A 16,183-nucleotide genomic window follows, 5' to 3' on the forward strand; every position below is an offset into this window, starting at 1 on the left:
GATTGTTTATGATGAAGAAAGTTGAATGATTTGTGAAAAACTAATTTGTAGAATGTAGATAGTATATAGCTAAGTAACCTGCCTACCTGTTTAAAAATATTCAAGTAAACTTATTAAAAGTTGCTACTTAAAATATAAAAAAAAATAAAAATTACTCAGACTCTTTGCAAATTTAAATTTCGAAGGTATTTTCGATTCAAGATAGTGTTTTTTTTTTAATTTTTTAATTACGGACGTTTTGCTCATCTCCCCTCGGTGTATCTGGTCTCCGGTAATGGTGTCCATTGAGTTTGACCCCTCGGTTTTTTAACCCCCGACCGGTCCTCCCGGTTTCCGCTCAATGGACTTTACATGTCCTGTCATACGAGGGCGACCTACAAAGGGTTAATAAAAAATAATTTCGCACTGAAGGGTCCAGTGATTCACGAAAAACTAAATATAGATCGGACTAATGGGCTGAAAAATTGCTCGCATGTTTTGTTTTTAATGCTGTGATTATGTTTATGATTCAATATCGGTTTTGGGTGTCCGCGAATGTGTATAATGATCCTAGATCACTCCCCACTACTTTGGTGAAACACAGTTTGAGCATAGTTTGGGCAATTTTTGCTAGTTTTCGTGTAAAAATTAAAAACATACAGCAGCCTGTCGTTACGTTGTTTCGGCTAGACGACTCGTCAAATGTAATCAACCGAATGCCTGTGGCCAGTACCTTCACAGTCCTGCCTCGTATGCCGGCCTGCCGGCGTGAGCCAAACCATTCGCTTGCGCTTACAAAATTCAGTTTGTGTTGCAGATCGCGCGCGCGCGGCCGCTCTTCGCGCCGAAACTTTCAAATTTGACAGCCGAATTCGAAATTTAAAATTGCAATCGAGGACTTAACTGTCACTAGTGTTTTTTTTTTGGATTCCTGCGTAGCGGCATTGTGCCTGTATTTCGTGATCTGTGACTTTGGATTGTATCAAATGCATTGCGTTGGATGTGAGTAATATATATAATCATTTGAAGATTGTTCGTCCGTCGTACCCTCGAGTTCGCGCGTTTCGTAACTCTACGTTACCACTGCGTCTAGGTCGGGACTCTTTCGTCTTTCGTTGGAAAAATCGAGTACTTTTCGCTCGAGCTAGGTACCCGCATACAATTATCGGCTATCACGAAACTTGCAATTCACCAAGGTCCCGTATTGCATGAGATGTATTGCATACTGTGGGAGAGAGAGAACAATAAATTCGACCTCGCGTTAGATAAGGAGGTCCGACGTTAGGAAACTCTTGGGAAATATTTTTCTCCTCAGGTTTGAAGGGCGCTTTTTGTTTTAGGTGATAATTTTTTATCTGATTCAGTTCGTTCGCGGCTTTCTGGGTCGACCGAGTCGCGTTTGTTTACTGGAGTCTTAATATTGTCACTTTCCTTGAGAACTGAGGGTGATATTCTTTGAGTAATAACGCGTGTGTAATGTACTCATTACGAAACGCGTGCTCCAAGTTTAACGTTTGCTCATATTTAAAAACAGTCGGAGATTCAAGCCTGCTATATTACATTGCCATACAGAGCTTTATATGAACAAAAGACCAATAAACATAATTTTAGGTCCTTCAGTAACATTGTTATAAAAGCGCATTCATTATTTTTATTAATAATAATGATTTTGCAAAATATCTATACAAAATAAATAAATAAATAACAAATAGAAGGAAAAAGGGTTAAGTACCAGTTAGGAGCAAGTGCGTCTGACAGCACGTAGTAAAATATCTAGGCGCGTCCTTGCAGCGCGCAATTCTAAAACCTGAATATTGGGTATCAACCGCGTACGCCCGGGGAAATATATGTTTTGACACTTCAATATTATATTTATGCACTTTAATTTTTGTGATATTACTTAAATCAAACTTATATCTCTAGATAAGAGGAAAAAATAGTGTCATTTTCAACATAGATTTTTTTAATTATCATCGGTTTTTTAAGGTTCATCTACTTTTAAAGGATAAAAGTATTTGAACTCTCCACGTACTTTCGCATTAACCTAAATCGAAGTAACTGTTTACGGTCGTAAAACTGTGTAACTCTTTGTGTGACTCAAACGCAAAGTTAATTCAACCATTGCTTTGGAAAGTTTTTGACTGTTTCGCTAAAATATTTCCCTGAGTCCTTTTAAATCTTGTCTGTGTAACCGTTGCCCTTTCAGGCTGATTTAAAAAATCTTTGCCACAAAAAAAAAACATTGGCTGTAAATCTAAACCATTGTCCAAATCCATGCCTTAAGTCGTTCCCGCTAAGGTCAAAAACTGCATGTCCTGCTTTTTTAAATAATAATCCCCCAAACCACATCCGCCTTTTGCTTTTAGCGTATCTGTTATAATGTGTAATAATTATTGCATCGATCAAACTCTCGCTTCACTTTCACATCAGATTTTGGCAACGAAACTTTCACTCGGACACGACTCAAGTCACGAGCGGCTGATATTTGCATAAACAGTTAATCATACTGTTTACTTTGTTATAAACATGATTAATTTCATGAAAGTGTGTAGAAAAGTGTGTAATTTTGAAAAGTACATAAGCATTTTCGAATAGTATATTTTTATCTCTTTTTATCAATTAATATATGTAATTGATTGTACCGTTGGTTCTTGGTGGAAATTCATGTTGAACACTAATATAACACAATTTTCTTGCACTTTTTCCACTGTATTATGTATTATTTCCACTGTATAATACAGTGGAAAAAGTGCAAGAAAATTGTGTTTTATTAGTGTTTATCAATTAAAGCTTAGTTAATACAAAGTGGGTATACACGTCATTAGAGTACTAAAATGAAATCCATATAAGAATGCATACCACATGTCCTTACATGTACACAAATCCGTTTAATTTAGATCTTATTTAACAAAAACTTAAAACTCCACTAAAACCAAATTGCAAATGTATTTCTTTACGAACTAGCGAGAAATAATAACATATAATATCCGTTAACCCTTGTTGACATTAAAATCAAAATATAGCGGAACGGAACAAAGCTATATCGCTCTCGCCTATAGCTTGAGGCATGAGTGCGTGAGCGGCGCGTAACGTATTGCGTAATGTCGCGCCGAACACCGTGCCTCGTCTCGCGCTCCATCTTCTACATTGTATTCGCGAGTTTGAAGTGAGGCTTCCGAGCTAGTGTCAAAAGAGACGAACATATAACCTCCTCTTTACTGGAAGTCGGTAAAATATGATAGTCTATATTGATACTGGTATTAAGTGAGTCATCAGAGTTATTGACAAAATATTATATTTTGGACTGTTTAACTAGTTTTGGAGGCCAGGAAAATGATTCCTAGGCAGTTGACAGACCAACGCCATTTGGTCGGATCATGTCAATTTAATGTTAATTAGCTATATCAACACTATGCGCTCTCGTCTTCAATTTTCGTCATCTTCTTTCATTCAACTTTCGTTTTGGCGCATTCATTAACTGAATGCGTCAACAAACGCAACGCCCACTGTCATTTTTAATAACAAAGTGAAAGTTTTGGATACGATCAGAGGGCATGCGTCGCGGGCATGCCTCAGTTCGCTGTTGACTGCGCTATAACGCATGCCCTTGACGAACAGAAAAAGGCACAATGTGGACAAAGCTATTGTGATTTGTGGTCTGTCGGCTGGGTTTGACGACGTAACGCGACCAAACTACGGTCCCTCATCTGCCTAAGAATCAACTTCTCTGATCTAGTACATTGTATTCATGACAAGTTTGTAGTGAGTCATCATAGCTAATGTCAAAAGTCCTGAACAAATTATATAAATGGCGACAAACAAAGGATATGGGCGAAAAGCCCATAGACGACTCATTATTGTAATACCGACTGGTTCGTTTCGTACGTTTTCGTACGCTAGATAAATTCTTTGGACAATCTTTGATGACTCACTTTACACTTATTATAAATAATATATAACACGGTTTTATCTTGATATTTCCATAATACACTAAAAACAAAATTGAAAATTTATTAAATCAATTACCTTTTTTTCTCTCATAATAATGTCTATTAATCTCAACAAATTAAAATTAATTTCAACACTTTTTAATACTAAATGGGGATACCACCACAGTTATAATATAACAAAATAACGTAAACTTTATATAAATTAACATAAAAGCTGTTTTAATAATCTCGTAGACCCTCTACGACGGAGTCTTTTCAAGGGCAGTTACGCTTCGCATATGCTACGATATTTTAATAACTTTATCATTCATACGTTGTTATTAATTATTCTTTTTATGTTTATGTATGTCTATAAGATAATATTTATTTGTCTTTGTCACATATCGTCTAAACTCTAAACTAACGAACATATTCAAAATCATGATTCTTTCTTAGGTTTAGGCGTATATTTCGAAAGCTGCACTAGTTGAAGTTTACTATATTTATAACATACGATAAATAGATATAATATATATTTACATTTCTTGTAACATAAACTATAACTACATGGCACGCTTAAGGGGCGTAGGCATACTAGAAAATTCATTAAATTTAATTCGCGCTTTATTTTAAGCTATACGTTTTCCAATGAAAATGTATTGAATCTGCGAGAAAAGTAAACTTTGTCCTTTCAAGGTCGTTTTAAAACTGTGCGAAATATCATCGAAATCGGTCCAGGAGCTTTGGAGCCTATATAATATTTATGGACGCTTTACACCACGTCAGTCTGACCCCGTGCTTAGTACCTGAAGGACTTGTGTTACAGGTACCAGACAACGAAAATATTCTTAATACTTTAATACTATACGTATATTTAAGATTTTTATTATGTCATACAGATATTTAATACACATCCAGACCCGGGAACGATGAAAACTTTTTGTTCGGTCGGCGGGATTCGAACCCGCGACCCCCGGCTTGAGCTGCCACACATTCAACCATTGAGCCACAGAGGTCGTCAAATTAATGCAAGCAAACAAATATTTTGTACCATACGAGTCTGAATTAATATCTGCTTTGTTGAACAATTTTATTCAATTCTTGAGTGTAGGTAATCCAGCGACATCAACTAATATTCATCTGTTAAATGTGAGTAACAAACAAACTTTTACACATGTAACACTGACACTTATACATGGAAAAAGACACAATATTACAAGGGTGTTGTGGCACTTGGATGACATTGTCACGGGTGCGTGAGTGTGTCAACTCTGGATGCAAATGTCTACAGAGTTCTTCGTAAAGTGGCGGCATTTATCCTAAAAACCCAATCACTGCCACCCAATAGACTTTAATCTTATCTTACAGGTTACAACTGTCACATAATGGTCAGTCACAACGAAACCTAATACGACGCGGCCATGCAAAAATTTAATGTCGATTTTAAATTAAACTTTATTTATTACAACATAAAAAAGGTACAATTTGTTATGCAACTGTGCGCCCCCATCGTTGTGTCCCGGTGTGTGACCCTAAAATTAATATTTTTGTTGCTAATAATAACTAATCTATATTTAGCTTGTACTAAGTCGACTATCTCCTAACAATGGTGTATAACAATTAACTATTGACTTGCCTACATATACATAGGTCGTCCTATAGCGTTAACCGAAAAAGCGTGACTGCCCTTAAATTTGTATTCGATAATTCGATTATTTTGGATACTAATATTCGTATTCGAATATTTCGTCACCAAGAATATTGATCCGTTGCTAGTTTGCTACTGTTTCAACTTTCTTGAAATCTAAAATTTATATAGAATTGTTGAATAATATACGCCTATATGCCTACAGAGTTAGCTTTTTCGTGGTCTAACTTTCGCGCATAGAAACAAATGAATATTTTATTAAAAATATACACTTTGCAAAGATGCGTCAATATAATAATTGTCACATTATACAAAGTATAATCAAGCGAACAAAGAGAATAGAATGAAACATGCAGAGAGCCTACACATAAGTATAGCGGGAACGATATCAAAGTGAATGACATAACACAGAGCCGACTCTATATACGTACGCCATAGCCGCGCGCTATACACGAGCTCCCAACACCTAGCGGGATCGATTCCAGGCATGCGCAGCGGGGGACAACGCTTCCGAACCCCCCCTCCCCCCGCCGCAGCCGGCCTGAAGCTGAAACCCCCTGCAACTGCACTCCAGTGCATCCGAGAACGCGGCTAAAAAAACTCTAAACTACAACGCAATAACGCCGCATAAATCGATTTTCAAAAAGATTCCAATTGACAGTTGTTTTTTTTTCTAAAATGTGCGCACCGGCCAGTGAATTCGCATTCTGACTAACGCGACCAAAATCGATGATACAAACTATGAGGAAGAAAAAACGGCCCGGCATCAAAAAAGGAACACAATCTGATACACCAAAATATTATAGTTATCTCGACAATATATGAGACGAGTCTTTTCCGAAAACGTTTAATCACTTTTTACGCAGTATTTAATCACAAAACGATAGTTTTAAAATACAATCACAAATAGGTCATAATCACGTTTATAATGTATATCTTCCCGAGCAAATGAGCCCAACCTTACGAACGAATTTCTAGACTGATATTTAACCGAATAAATGTAGAAGAATTACAAATTATAGTATTTACATTAGTTGAAAATTTGAGAAAGTTTATATATAGAAGTATTTATTGAATAGTGATAAAAATCGCAATACAAATACACCGGGGATCAGTGACGTAGCCTTAAGATTTTGTACCACGGACGAACAATTTTGAGACTCGTTTTTTCAGTGCGCATAAAATACGGATGGACGTTGAGTGCTATGGATAAGTTTATGTGAGAGCGCGCCGGTCCGCTAGGGCCCACCATGTTGAACATGTTCGACATGTGGAACTCCGTCAGCACCAAGCTGGAGTCCCAGAGTAACGTGCAGCAGACCCAGCAACCTCACACTTCAGGTGGGAGCATTAAAGGTAATTTCACATTGATTACAGGTTCGGCCGCGTGTTCCGCTGGCACTTGCCATCAGGTGGTGTAGGAAATCGATAGCGGGCACATGCCTGCCTGCCGCCTAGCTAATTGGGGAACACGGCGGGCTAACGTGACGGAACACGAACACGTTCCTTTCAACTTATTTTACTTTACACTTTTAGATTTACTAAAAATAATAAGTGTTCCAATATATTTAAATCACCATTTTAATGTCTAGATTATTAGATTAATAACCCAGTTATTAAGTCATTGTGCATCTTATAATACATGTCTATATTGTTATGCTAATACAAATTCAATTATTTCACTTTTTGAAGAAATATAAAAATCAATACAAGTAGTAATCAATGCGTGATAATATGAGGATTGGGGTAATTGCGAATAAAACTTTATTGTAAAAGTTATAAAATAGCTAAACGATTACCAGCCTCTGTGCATCCATCGAAAATAATTTAAACCAATTAAAAAATTTCGCTACGCGCGTAAAAAAATTGCGTGTGCAAAATTCACATAAAATACCGTCTAGAAAGTTCTCCCAAACATTTCCATTCCAGTATTAATAATTGTCTCTCATTTCACAGTTATGCAATTGAAAGAAAGTAACGAATTAAAATTCGGTAACTGTTACCGCTTATATTCATTATGACGTAACCGCCTCGTTAAGATTTACACGATATTTAAATGTGGGAAGAGAAAAATAAACATTTTAGAACGCATACAATTAGGCATTATTATATTGTGCTTAAAATAAACAAGCGATTATAAGTTTCTTCTATTTCTTGTGGGTGGTTCAAATGTGGCAATAGTCTATAGTCTTACTTATTTCATGCTGCATGGTACGTAACAATAATAATCAAAGACCACTAGAATCTACATTGCCAAATGAGTTTCGAAAAATAAACAATAATAGAGCAAGTAAAAAACAACGCCCGTCACATTACACAAACCACAGACAAAATTAACTTTTTCGCCAAATGTCAATTCGAATACTTTCACACTCGAACATTCCATGTTTGAATAAAGGACATAATCGAATGGCATTTTGCATGCCAGTTTCAAGAAAGCACCGCTATGAAATCTGGTTTCTTTTTTTAAAAACACGTTCCATTGCGTAACTTAATAACGTGGAATAACAGAACGCAACCAGTTCTATGGATATTATTTTTTATTGTTCGAGTTGTGAACAAATTTGACTGGTCCTTTGCCCTTATGCGTTTAAAAAAGTTTTACAGTAATTCTATATTTAAACAGATAAATGCTTAAAAATAGACACGATAACTGAAAATATATTAAAACTTTTGGTACAAACATTACAAAAGCTCAATAACTTGTCATACAATTCTAAAATGAGGATTCGTACTGCGAAATTTATATTAACATTCGTTCGTTGCGCTGATTCATAAGATTCTTACTTAATTTATAAATAAATCCGGCTGTTATTAAATTGCTGCAATCTTGAAAGAGTATTTCACCGATTTTAAGTGATACTATTTCTTCAAAATCACTTAAAATGACACCAGCATAATTATTTCAGCAACATACAAAATTGTACTAAGATAATAATATTAACGTAACTATAAATCAAATCTATCTCCGAAGTGTCATTTTGCAATTTGGCTGTTTCTGATTTCTACCACGTACCAAAAGAACCTTGTCAATAAGAGTATAGACCCTCATAGTATGGCATTTACCACCTAAATTCGTAAGTAATAGACAGCTGATTATATTGAAGGCTGATAGTTAAAACAATAAATGCGATACTTTCTTTTTTGCGTCCACAACAGGTTATTATATAATACGTCGTCGGTAAAAATTGTACGCCGCTTGAGGCCCAGCGGGTTTGGTCACATTTCTAATGTTAAATAGGCCATGATATTAGACAATAGGCAGCATTCAATTATTACTTATAATAAATAGAACGCAAATATTAAATATGCAGTAGGTGACGTGTTGTTCGAGTAGAAAGGGATAGTTCGTTAAAAAAATATTTTGTTAGGCTGGTTTTATCGCTAAGCGTTTCGGCAGCGCCGGTGGAGCGCGCGCGTTCGAAGATGTATGTGGGGTAACGCTTAGCGATAAAACCAGCCTTATGGTTTTATTCTTCATCTGGCATGTTTAAGTCTTACTAGATTTTACCTTCACGCCTAAGCCGCTGAAATTATATGGGTGAAATTTAGTCGAAATATACCGTAACCCTGAGAAAGAACAAATGACGGAGTTTTTATCTGTGAAATTGTACAATTGTATATTTTTCACAAATTGCGGGCATCATCTGAAGCTCCAGTGTATAATGTTACTATAGAGCCATTAACTATATATTTTTTACTTAATAAATTATAACACAAAAATTGTACGAACAATAGCTATTTAATAATTAAGCTGAGTGGACGCGAGCACGTCCGCAGGAAACGCGACTCTATCGCGTTGTCAGCTCGACACGAGTTGACAATGCATTTCAAATTTCGAACGACGCCATTTTGGAAATCGCTGACACCGCCAATTAGATTTTTAGATAAAGTTAAGTAAACAAATACACTATTATACAATAATATTATAGTTGAAGCGAGGCAACTCTCAAGCTTTATTCGTTAAAATGAATTACGTGATATTATTTCAACCAATCAAAATACTTTATAAAGCATGAAAATCTAAATTTAGAAACTATTTCAAACAATTTATAGTCACAACTAGTAGCAAAGACATTAAATTCAATGTATCTTAGCAAAATTAGCTAACAAGTATATACCAGGAGAGCATAAGCATGTGACAGGCAAACGTTAGTTTAGTACTAGCAAGAAAAAGTTGCCTGGCCAAGACCCATATAGCGCCCGCCTCGATGCGTGCGACTCGTCTTGGTACTTGCCGCAGCCTTCGCAGTTTATTGACATCTGTTTTTTCTCCGACTATTTTGTAATTTCTAATAAGGCATCAGAAATAATTAATTGCTGGAATGATTGGATTTTCCAAGAAAATTACAGACGGGCTAAAAACATATGCAGTAAAATTTTAAGCAATCATATACTAGAACTTAATCTTTATTTGACTTAGTTTTGTATAGTCCTTTTCAAAATATCAGACATTTTGGATTATATATTTTTTATTTTCTATTTTCCTTATCTTTTACTTCACAATAATTAGATACCATACAACCAAAGATATGATATTGCTATCACATTAAAAGTGGTTATGATTTTCGCTTGCATAACGTCTTGATTAAAAAACGCGCCTGAAGCAAAATAGCATTGTAAAGTTTTTGACAGGCGTTGACAGATTAAAAATAAAGCACAAGTATCAAGACGGTTTCGCAGTACAAATTAATATATGCGCGTACGTGTAACATGCGCCCAGGTACCAAGTCTTAGTAGTGATATGATAATACTTAGTGTGAGTGCAGTGCTGCGCTTACATTCACGGCTTACTGGCTTGAAACTTTGTGCAAGTCCAGTAAAACTCGTGTGTATAATTATTTATACCATTTATGGTTTAATATGAAAAAAAAAACTAAAAGTTTTGTTAAATAAAAATCTTTTGATCTCGATTTCGCGTAGAGGCCTCTACGATTTTTTTCGTAGGCGCTCTACGTGAATTCGTAGTAAAGTTTTTGAAAAGTAAATATTACCTTTTTCTACAGTATTCATTTCTTTAAATGTGAATTAATATAAAGTAAATAAATTAATGTTATAATTGTGCTTTTAAATAAATATCTACGCATACCGAACTGTACTTATTAGATAACCCTGTTAGTATCTGTCTGGCACATTCTAATGAGAAATTAGTCTGTGATAATGATTACATAATATTATTATGCTCTTATTAATAGTTTATTCTTGTTTATTATGCTTATTATTTCTGATTACTTAAACAGTAAACTTCATATAAGTATTAATTTATAGCCTACGGAAATGCGTTCATTTACTTTCACCAGAATTAAATAATTAAATACTTGTACTACCCATAAAGATGGATCACAAATAGGCATTGCTCATTCAGTAATATGTAATACTTAATTTATTTTCTATTTTATTTAAGCTCAAACAATCTTAGTATTTATATAATATTGGATCACAAAACGTATTTCCATCTCTTAAAGAACACTAATACTCTAAATGTTACATTTTTCACTATCCCTAAAATATTTCCCTTCCTTGCCAGTAACTTGCACATGCGCTGGCTCCAGTACATGCAGCTATAAAGCGCAGCACCGGCCGATCCTAGTTCTGCTATCAATAGCTAAGTTGGCGCACGCGCGTACGCATGCGCCGATGACGTCACACATTGACAAGTCAAATGGAATGGTCGTTGAAACAATACTTGTCAATAAGTCTAACATTTTACAACAATAACCTCCATCTTTGTGCCATAGTTGGTTGTAGTGGTTTAGCTTAACGTTTAAAACTATACATATTTAACACTATACCTCACATTATGAATAAAATAGACAGTCTAAAAGTTCAAGCTTATTGTTAATTTATGAACCATTGTTTATAATATTCAACAGATAAGAACAACTACAATACATCATTTTCTGCTAACACCAAGACAAAGCAATAAGTTTGAGTTTTGGCTTTTTGTGCAATACTGCTAAATTATTATGTTAAATTAATCAAGCTACTTGTATATACAACAGTAAAACTAATTTATAAATAGCTGCCGGCGATGGTTTTTTTTTCTGTAGAAATTAGAGACTTTACTCTTAATCTGTCTAAAATATGGCCGTAGATTTTGTTATACTAGTGGCGGAAGTTTCAACTCCTTTTCGTATGTAGCTCGTAGTATTAGAAGCTATATATCCCGATGCGCATACCTCGAAATTCGAATGTCACTTACCATCTCACGCAGTATGTATGTGCTTCATCGAGCGAAATTCGATTAATCAGAATCTGCCTCGATGTTGAAACTCGAAACCTAGTCTCTCTGTTAGGGCCTATTTTTTGGCGTAGTTTTTTCTAATCAGACAAGGACACCTGCTGGCCCGGTTTCGCCTATCAATGTTGTCGCCTTGAAGGGACGTTGCGAAAACTAAAACACGACCGCCAAGGTCGAATTTCACTTCCATAATGACTTATTGTGGCGACAGGAAAGTCGGAAAATTAATTTGATACATTGTCAATTCAAGGGCACGATCGTTCCCGAGCTGGTAGGCTTAAAGAGTGGTCAACTAGAAAGCACTATTTTGTGGTAGTTTGGGGCCATTTTGACATTTGAATTTTGAAATATTTCATTGATGTAAATATCCTATTTAATTATTTCTTTTCTTGTTATAGTAGGTATCATATACGGCAGAGTATTGGAGTCTTTGAAATGCTCTTGTACTTTAACATAGTGATGGCTAATGTACTTTACAGCCTACAAGTGTGTAAAATTAACCGCTACTTAGGTATCGCGAGAATTACAGTAGTTAACTTGTAGTGGATGTATATATAATTGTATTTTATTGATTGTACCATCGAGGAAATTGATTCCTAGGCAGTTGACGGACCTACGTCATTTGTTCGGCTTATGTCAATTCAATGTTAGCTGTGATCGGTCGGATGGGTTTGACTTAACGCGACCAAATTACTTAGGCGCCATTCGCCTAGGAATCAACTTCTCTGATAGTACATAGACTTATGTTGTCCTTAAACATCGTGAGAAATGCAAACACGATTGAAGGAGCTTGTCGATTATACAATACGATAGAAAATAGAACTTGTGTTTTGTGATACCTTGAATATTACTAGTTAGAAGCAAAAGCAAATAAGTATATTAAAAAAAAACTTACTGTTGGCCGAAATTTATTTGCGTTGAAGCTCCCTTTACCACGTAGGAAATGTTCATTTTACCGGGATAGAAACCATGATTTTCGTGCACATTATATTATTATAAAATAATAGCTCTATACCAAATTTCATCATAATATTAAAATCAGCGGTTTGAAGGTAATGAGATAACAAATAGACAAACAGAAGACAGAAAAAATTACTCAGTTTCTCACTTACAATATTATATATTATAATTTATAACTAGACTACAGCAATATGCCAGCTAATACAGATATAAAAACGTATATAACCTAACATATAAAATGGTAAAGACCTAAGTAACTAGGATCACAGAAAGCAATAGATATGACGCAGGAAGCTAGGCCTTCAAAACGACATAATATAGCGGGGCAATCGTTTGACTAAATTAACTATTAACTCGTCCAGACCTAGGGCAATGTCCAATTACTGCATGCACTATTTTAGACAAAGTATTTTACGCTCATCTAATGTCTGAGAACCTAGTACATTAAGAGGTTTTAAAAAGCCATAGCTGATGATGTTTTCATATAAAATAGGAGTGTTTTTACAATGTTTTAATAATTAAGTAAAAATAAGCTTAATTTTGAAAAAATATGCTTCTTTTGAAGGATTAAAAGACCTAGTTACACATATTGGTCAATAAGTTTTAAAAAGTATTGCAAGATATTATAACACCGCAAATTTATCCGTTTTCTGTCATTTTTAAGGAATAGAAGTTTATCAGCTTCAGTAACGTTCTTTTGATTAGCTAACGTCAAACAGTTAAACAATCAACAGCGCTACAGAAAATATAACCTTGCGCCAAGAAACTTCAGACACTGGCCAATACTGAATTATCTTTCCACTCAAACTACGTACTAGGTCCTGTGTGATAGTTTCATGCCCTTAGGGCTCAACAGCGTATGTAAGCGACGAATTTCAAATTTCGAAATTTGCAATAGGATAGCTGCGCCTGTCTCAATTAAAACTATACTCCTCCCGGTGCCAGCAATAAAAGTGTCCTTATCGCCACGCAGCAGAGTCGCTTTTTCACTGCACGCGGTGACGGCTTGAAGCCAAGTCAAAAGTGTGTCACAGAGTTGAACAGCACCCGCAAGGCCGGTCTATCTGTGAATGTGCGCGCAAAAGTGCGGATGTGCAACCCTTGCCTGTCTCTATCATTTATAATTTAAACCGCGCTCTACGTACATTCAAAATTCGAATTGTTTTTTTTTTGGCTGGCGTCTCCAGCTAAAGAGATTGACATAATTTTTTAATCGAATTACGAGTGCATCGGGTCAGTAGTTCAACGGATGTAATAGCATTTTCCTTTATGTTACACAATGCACGTCATATCGTGATTACGTATTGTTATGAATTGAATCGGTACGGTAAAGAATCAGTTGTTTTGGCTCATAAAGCAAGATCGGTACGTAGACGCGAATGTGTATTAGGTAGGTCAGTGTTTGTACGATATAGATTACGATGTCAGCTCCGTATAGACTTATTTTAAGATAGTTAAATGAAGAGCTATAACTTATAAGGCTGGTAGAGCATGCGTTTTATAATAATTAGTTGAAATAATGACTTTTTGTTTTCTTTTTACAAATTTTCGGTTGACGAGAGATGTAAGGTGTATTGCTGTAAATTTTATATTTACAAATACAATTTATATGATAAAGTTGTTTCAACTTTACGATCGTTCCTTTGAATTTAAATCAAAATGCATCGAACAGAGCGTTGGAAGTTCAAACATCTCGCGTGTCTAGCCAGCCTTGACGCGAGTCCTTACGCTCGCAGATTATAAAACTAATATTAATCACCAAGTTATACTCAGTACTTAGAACTACAGGTACTTTGACCATCTGTTGTGAGAAATCAAGGAGATATATGTATTTTACTACTTCAGGACATTAGGTTAAGATAATATAAGTTTGTTGGTTTAATACATGGTAGTCCCTGCAGGTTAGGTTATAAAACTAATATTAATCACCAAGTTACACTCAGTACTTAGAACTACAGGAACTTTGACCATCTATTAAAAAAATCGAGGAGTTTGCTATATTTTTAAACACTTATATTGGTATAGAAGTTTTGGATTTTATTAGGAATTCAATACTTATATAATATTTTTGCCTTTGTAAAATGTTTTTGTAGGAATATTTGGTTTAGGTAGAACTTTTTTATAAGCAGCAGTGTCTTTTGCACTAGGTACAAGTTTTAAGCCTACAATGGTTTAAAGCTTTAAAAATGTTGCTCCCAAGTTTGTCCTAACAATGCAGATCACCTGATGGTCCGAAAGATTATGTGATCTATGCTTTGGCCTCTGAATTGAGTAGGTATGTAAATTTAATAGAAAATGTATCCTCCTTGAAATCGGTCACTGACACCGTAACCAGCGATAATAATTATTTTATCAGTTTTTAGGTAGCTGCTTCATTTCGTAGATAGTCTACAAAAGTTATTATCTTATTAACTAGTCGGTGCCCCCACTCCGTCGGCCCAAAATTGTGTTTATGGCGCGAAAACAGCAAATTTAAAAGGGGTGGAAAGTATCCTATGTAAGTACTATCAGATAAGCTGATTCCTAGGCAGCCCCTGTAGACAAGTGGCAAAACGCTAACGCTAACGCTAGCGCTAGCGCTACAAAATGTATGGATTTGACATTAGTATTCGCTAGCGAAGCGATGACTTATGTCAAATCGCATACATTTTGTAGCGCTAGCGTTAGCGTCAGCGTTAGCGCTTTGCCACTTGTCTACAGGCCCTGAGGACCTAAGTAATTTGGTCGCGTAACGTCAAATCCATCTGATCGATCACAGCTGACATGGAATTGACATAAGGCCACATGACGTAGGTTCGTCACCTGCCTAGGAATCAATTTCTATGATGGTACTTTCCCGGGACTCGAAGTATCTCTGTCGCAGCCAACTGGTTTAAATAGCCGTTCAATCAAACAACTAGCCCCTTGACTGAACAACTCCAATCAATCACACCTCTAGCTTTTTAATTGAATATTTAAAAGCCGCCGTTTGATTGAATTAGTTCAGCGCTCACAATATGGCGTCAACCAACCGGTGTTTTGTGGTTGTAATAATATATTTTTCATAAATATACGTTACAAGTATTATTAATAAAGATACATAAATTATACGAGTGAATCAAAATTTAAACTAATATTCGAGGAGAAATTACAGGATTATGAAATGCATCAACTAGGGATTTATTGCAATTGTGTTCAAAATGAGTTAGAATACAATTAACCTGCTTGTTATCATTACGCTTGTGTAATAATAGCACTAAACTAATGGTCACCTTAGTTAATTTATCATGTAACCAGTTGTCTAAGCGTCATTTAGCTGTAGTGTTGAACGTTGAGGATACCAAGTCAGCTAAACGACGTATAGCCATGTGATTGAATAGCTTGCTTAACCAGTCGACTGCGACATCTCCATACCCAGCAAAATCAGTACAGCGGTTTGGGCGTGAA

General features: G+C 35.5%; 1 protein-coding gene across 6 annotated transcripts in view; it reads left to right on the forward strand.

The window, feature by feature from the left end:
• Window positions 1-781: 781 nt before the first annotated feature.
• Window positions 782-16,183, forward strand: part of LOC121737990 (probable nuclear hormone receptor HR3) — a 93,629-nt gene continuing 78,227 nt past the window's right edge. Inside the window, exons 1-2 of one of the 6 annotated variants that reach the window (XM_042129813.1) lie at window positions 782-981; window positions 6,730-6,897. In XM_042129813.1, coding sequence (XP_041985747.1) covers window positions 6,807-6,897 — 91 coding nt within the window. In that variant the 5' untranslated portion in view covers window positions 782-981; window positions 6,730-6,806. Of the gene's footprint in view, window positions 982-6,144; window positions 6,913-16,183 lie in introns of those variants that run through there. The other 5 variants (XM_042129797.1, XM_042129846.1, XM_042129854.1 and 2 more) reach the window with 5 other exon arrangements.

Source organism: Aricia agestis, chromosome 2 (assembly GCF_905147365.1).
Source record: "Aricia agestis chromosome 2, ilAriAges1.1, whole genome shotgun sequence".
Lineage (NCBI taxonomy): Eukaryota > Metazoa > Arthropoda > Insecta > Lepidoptera > Lycaenidae > Aricia > Aricia agestis.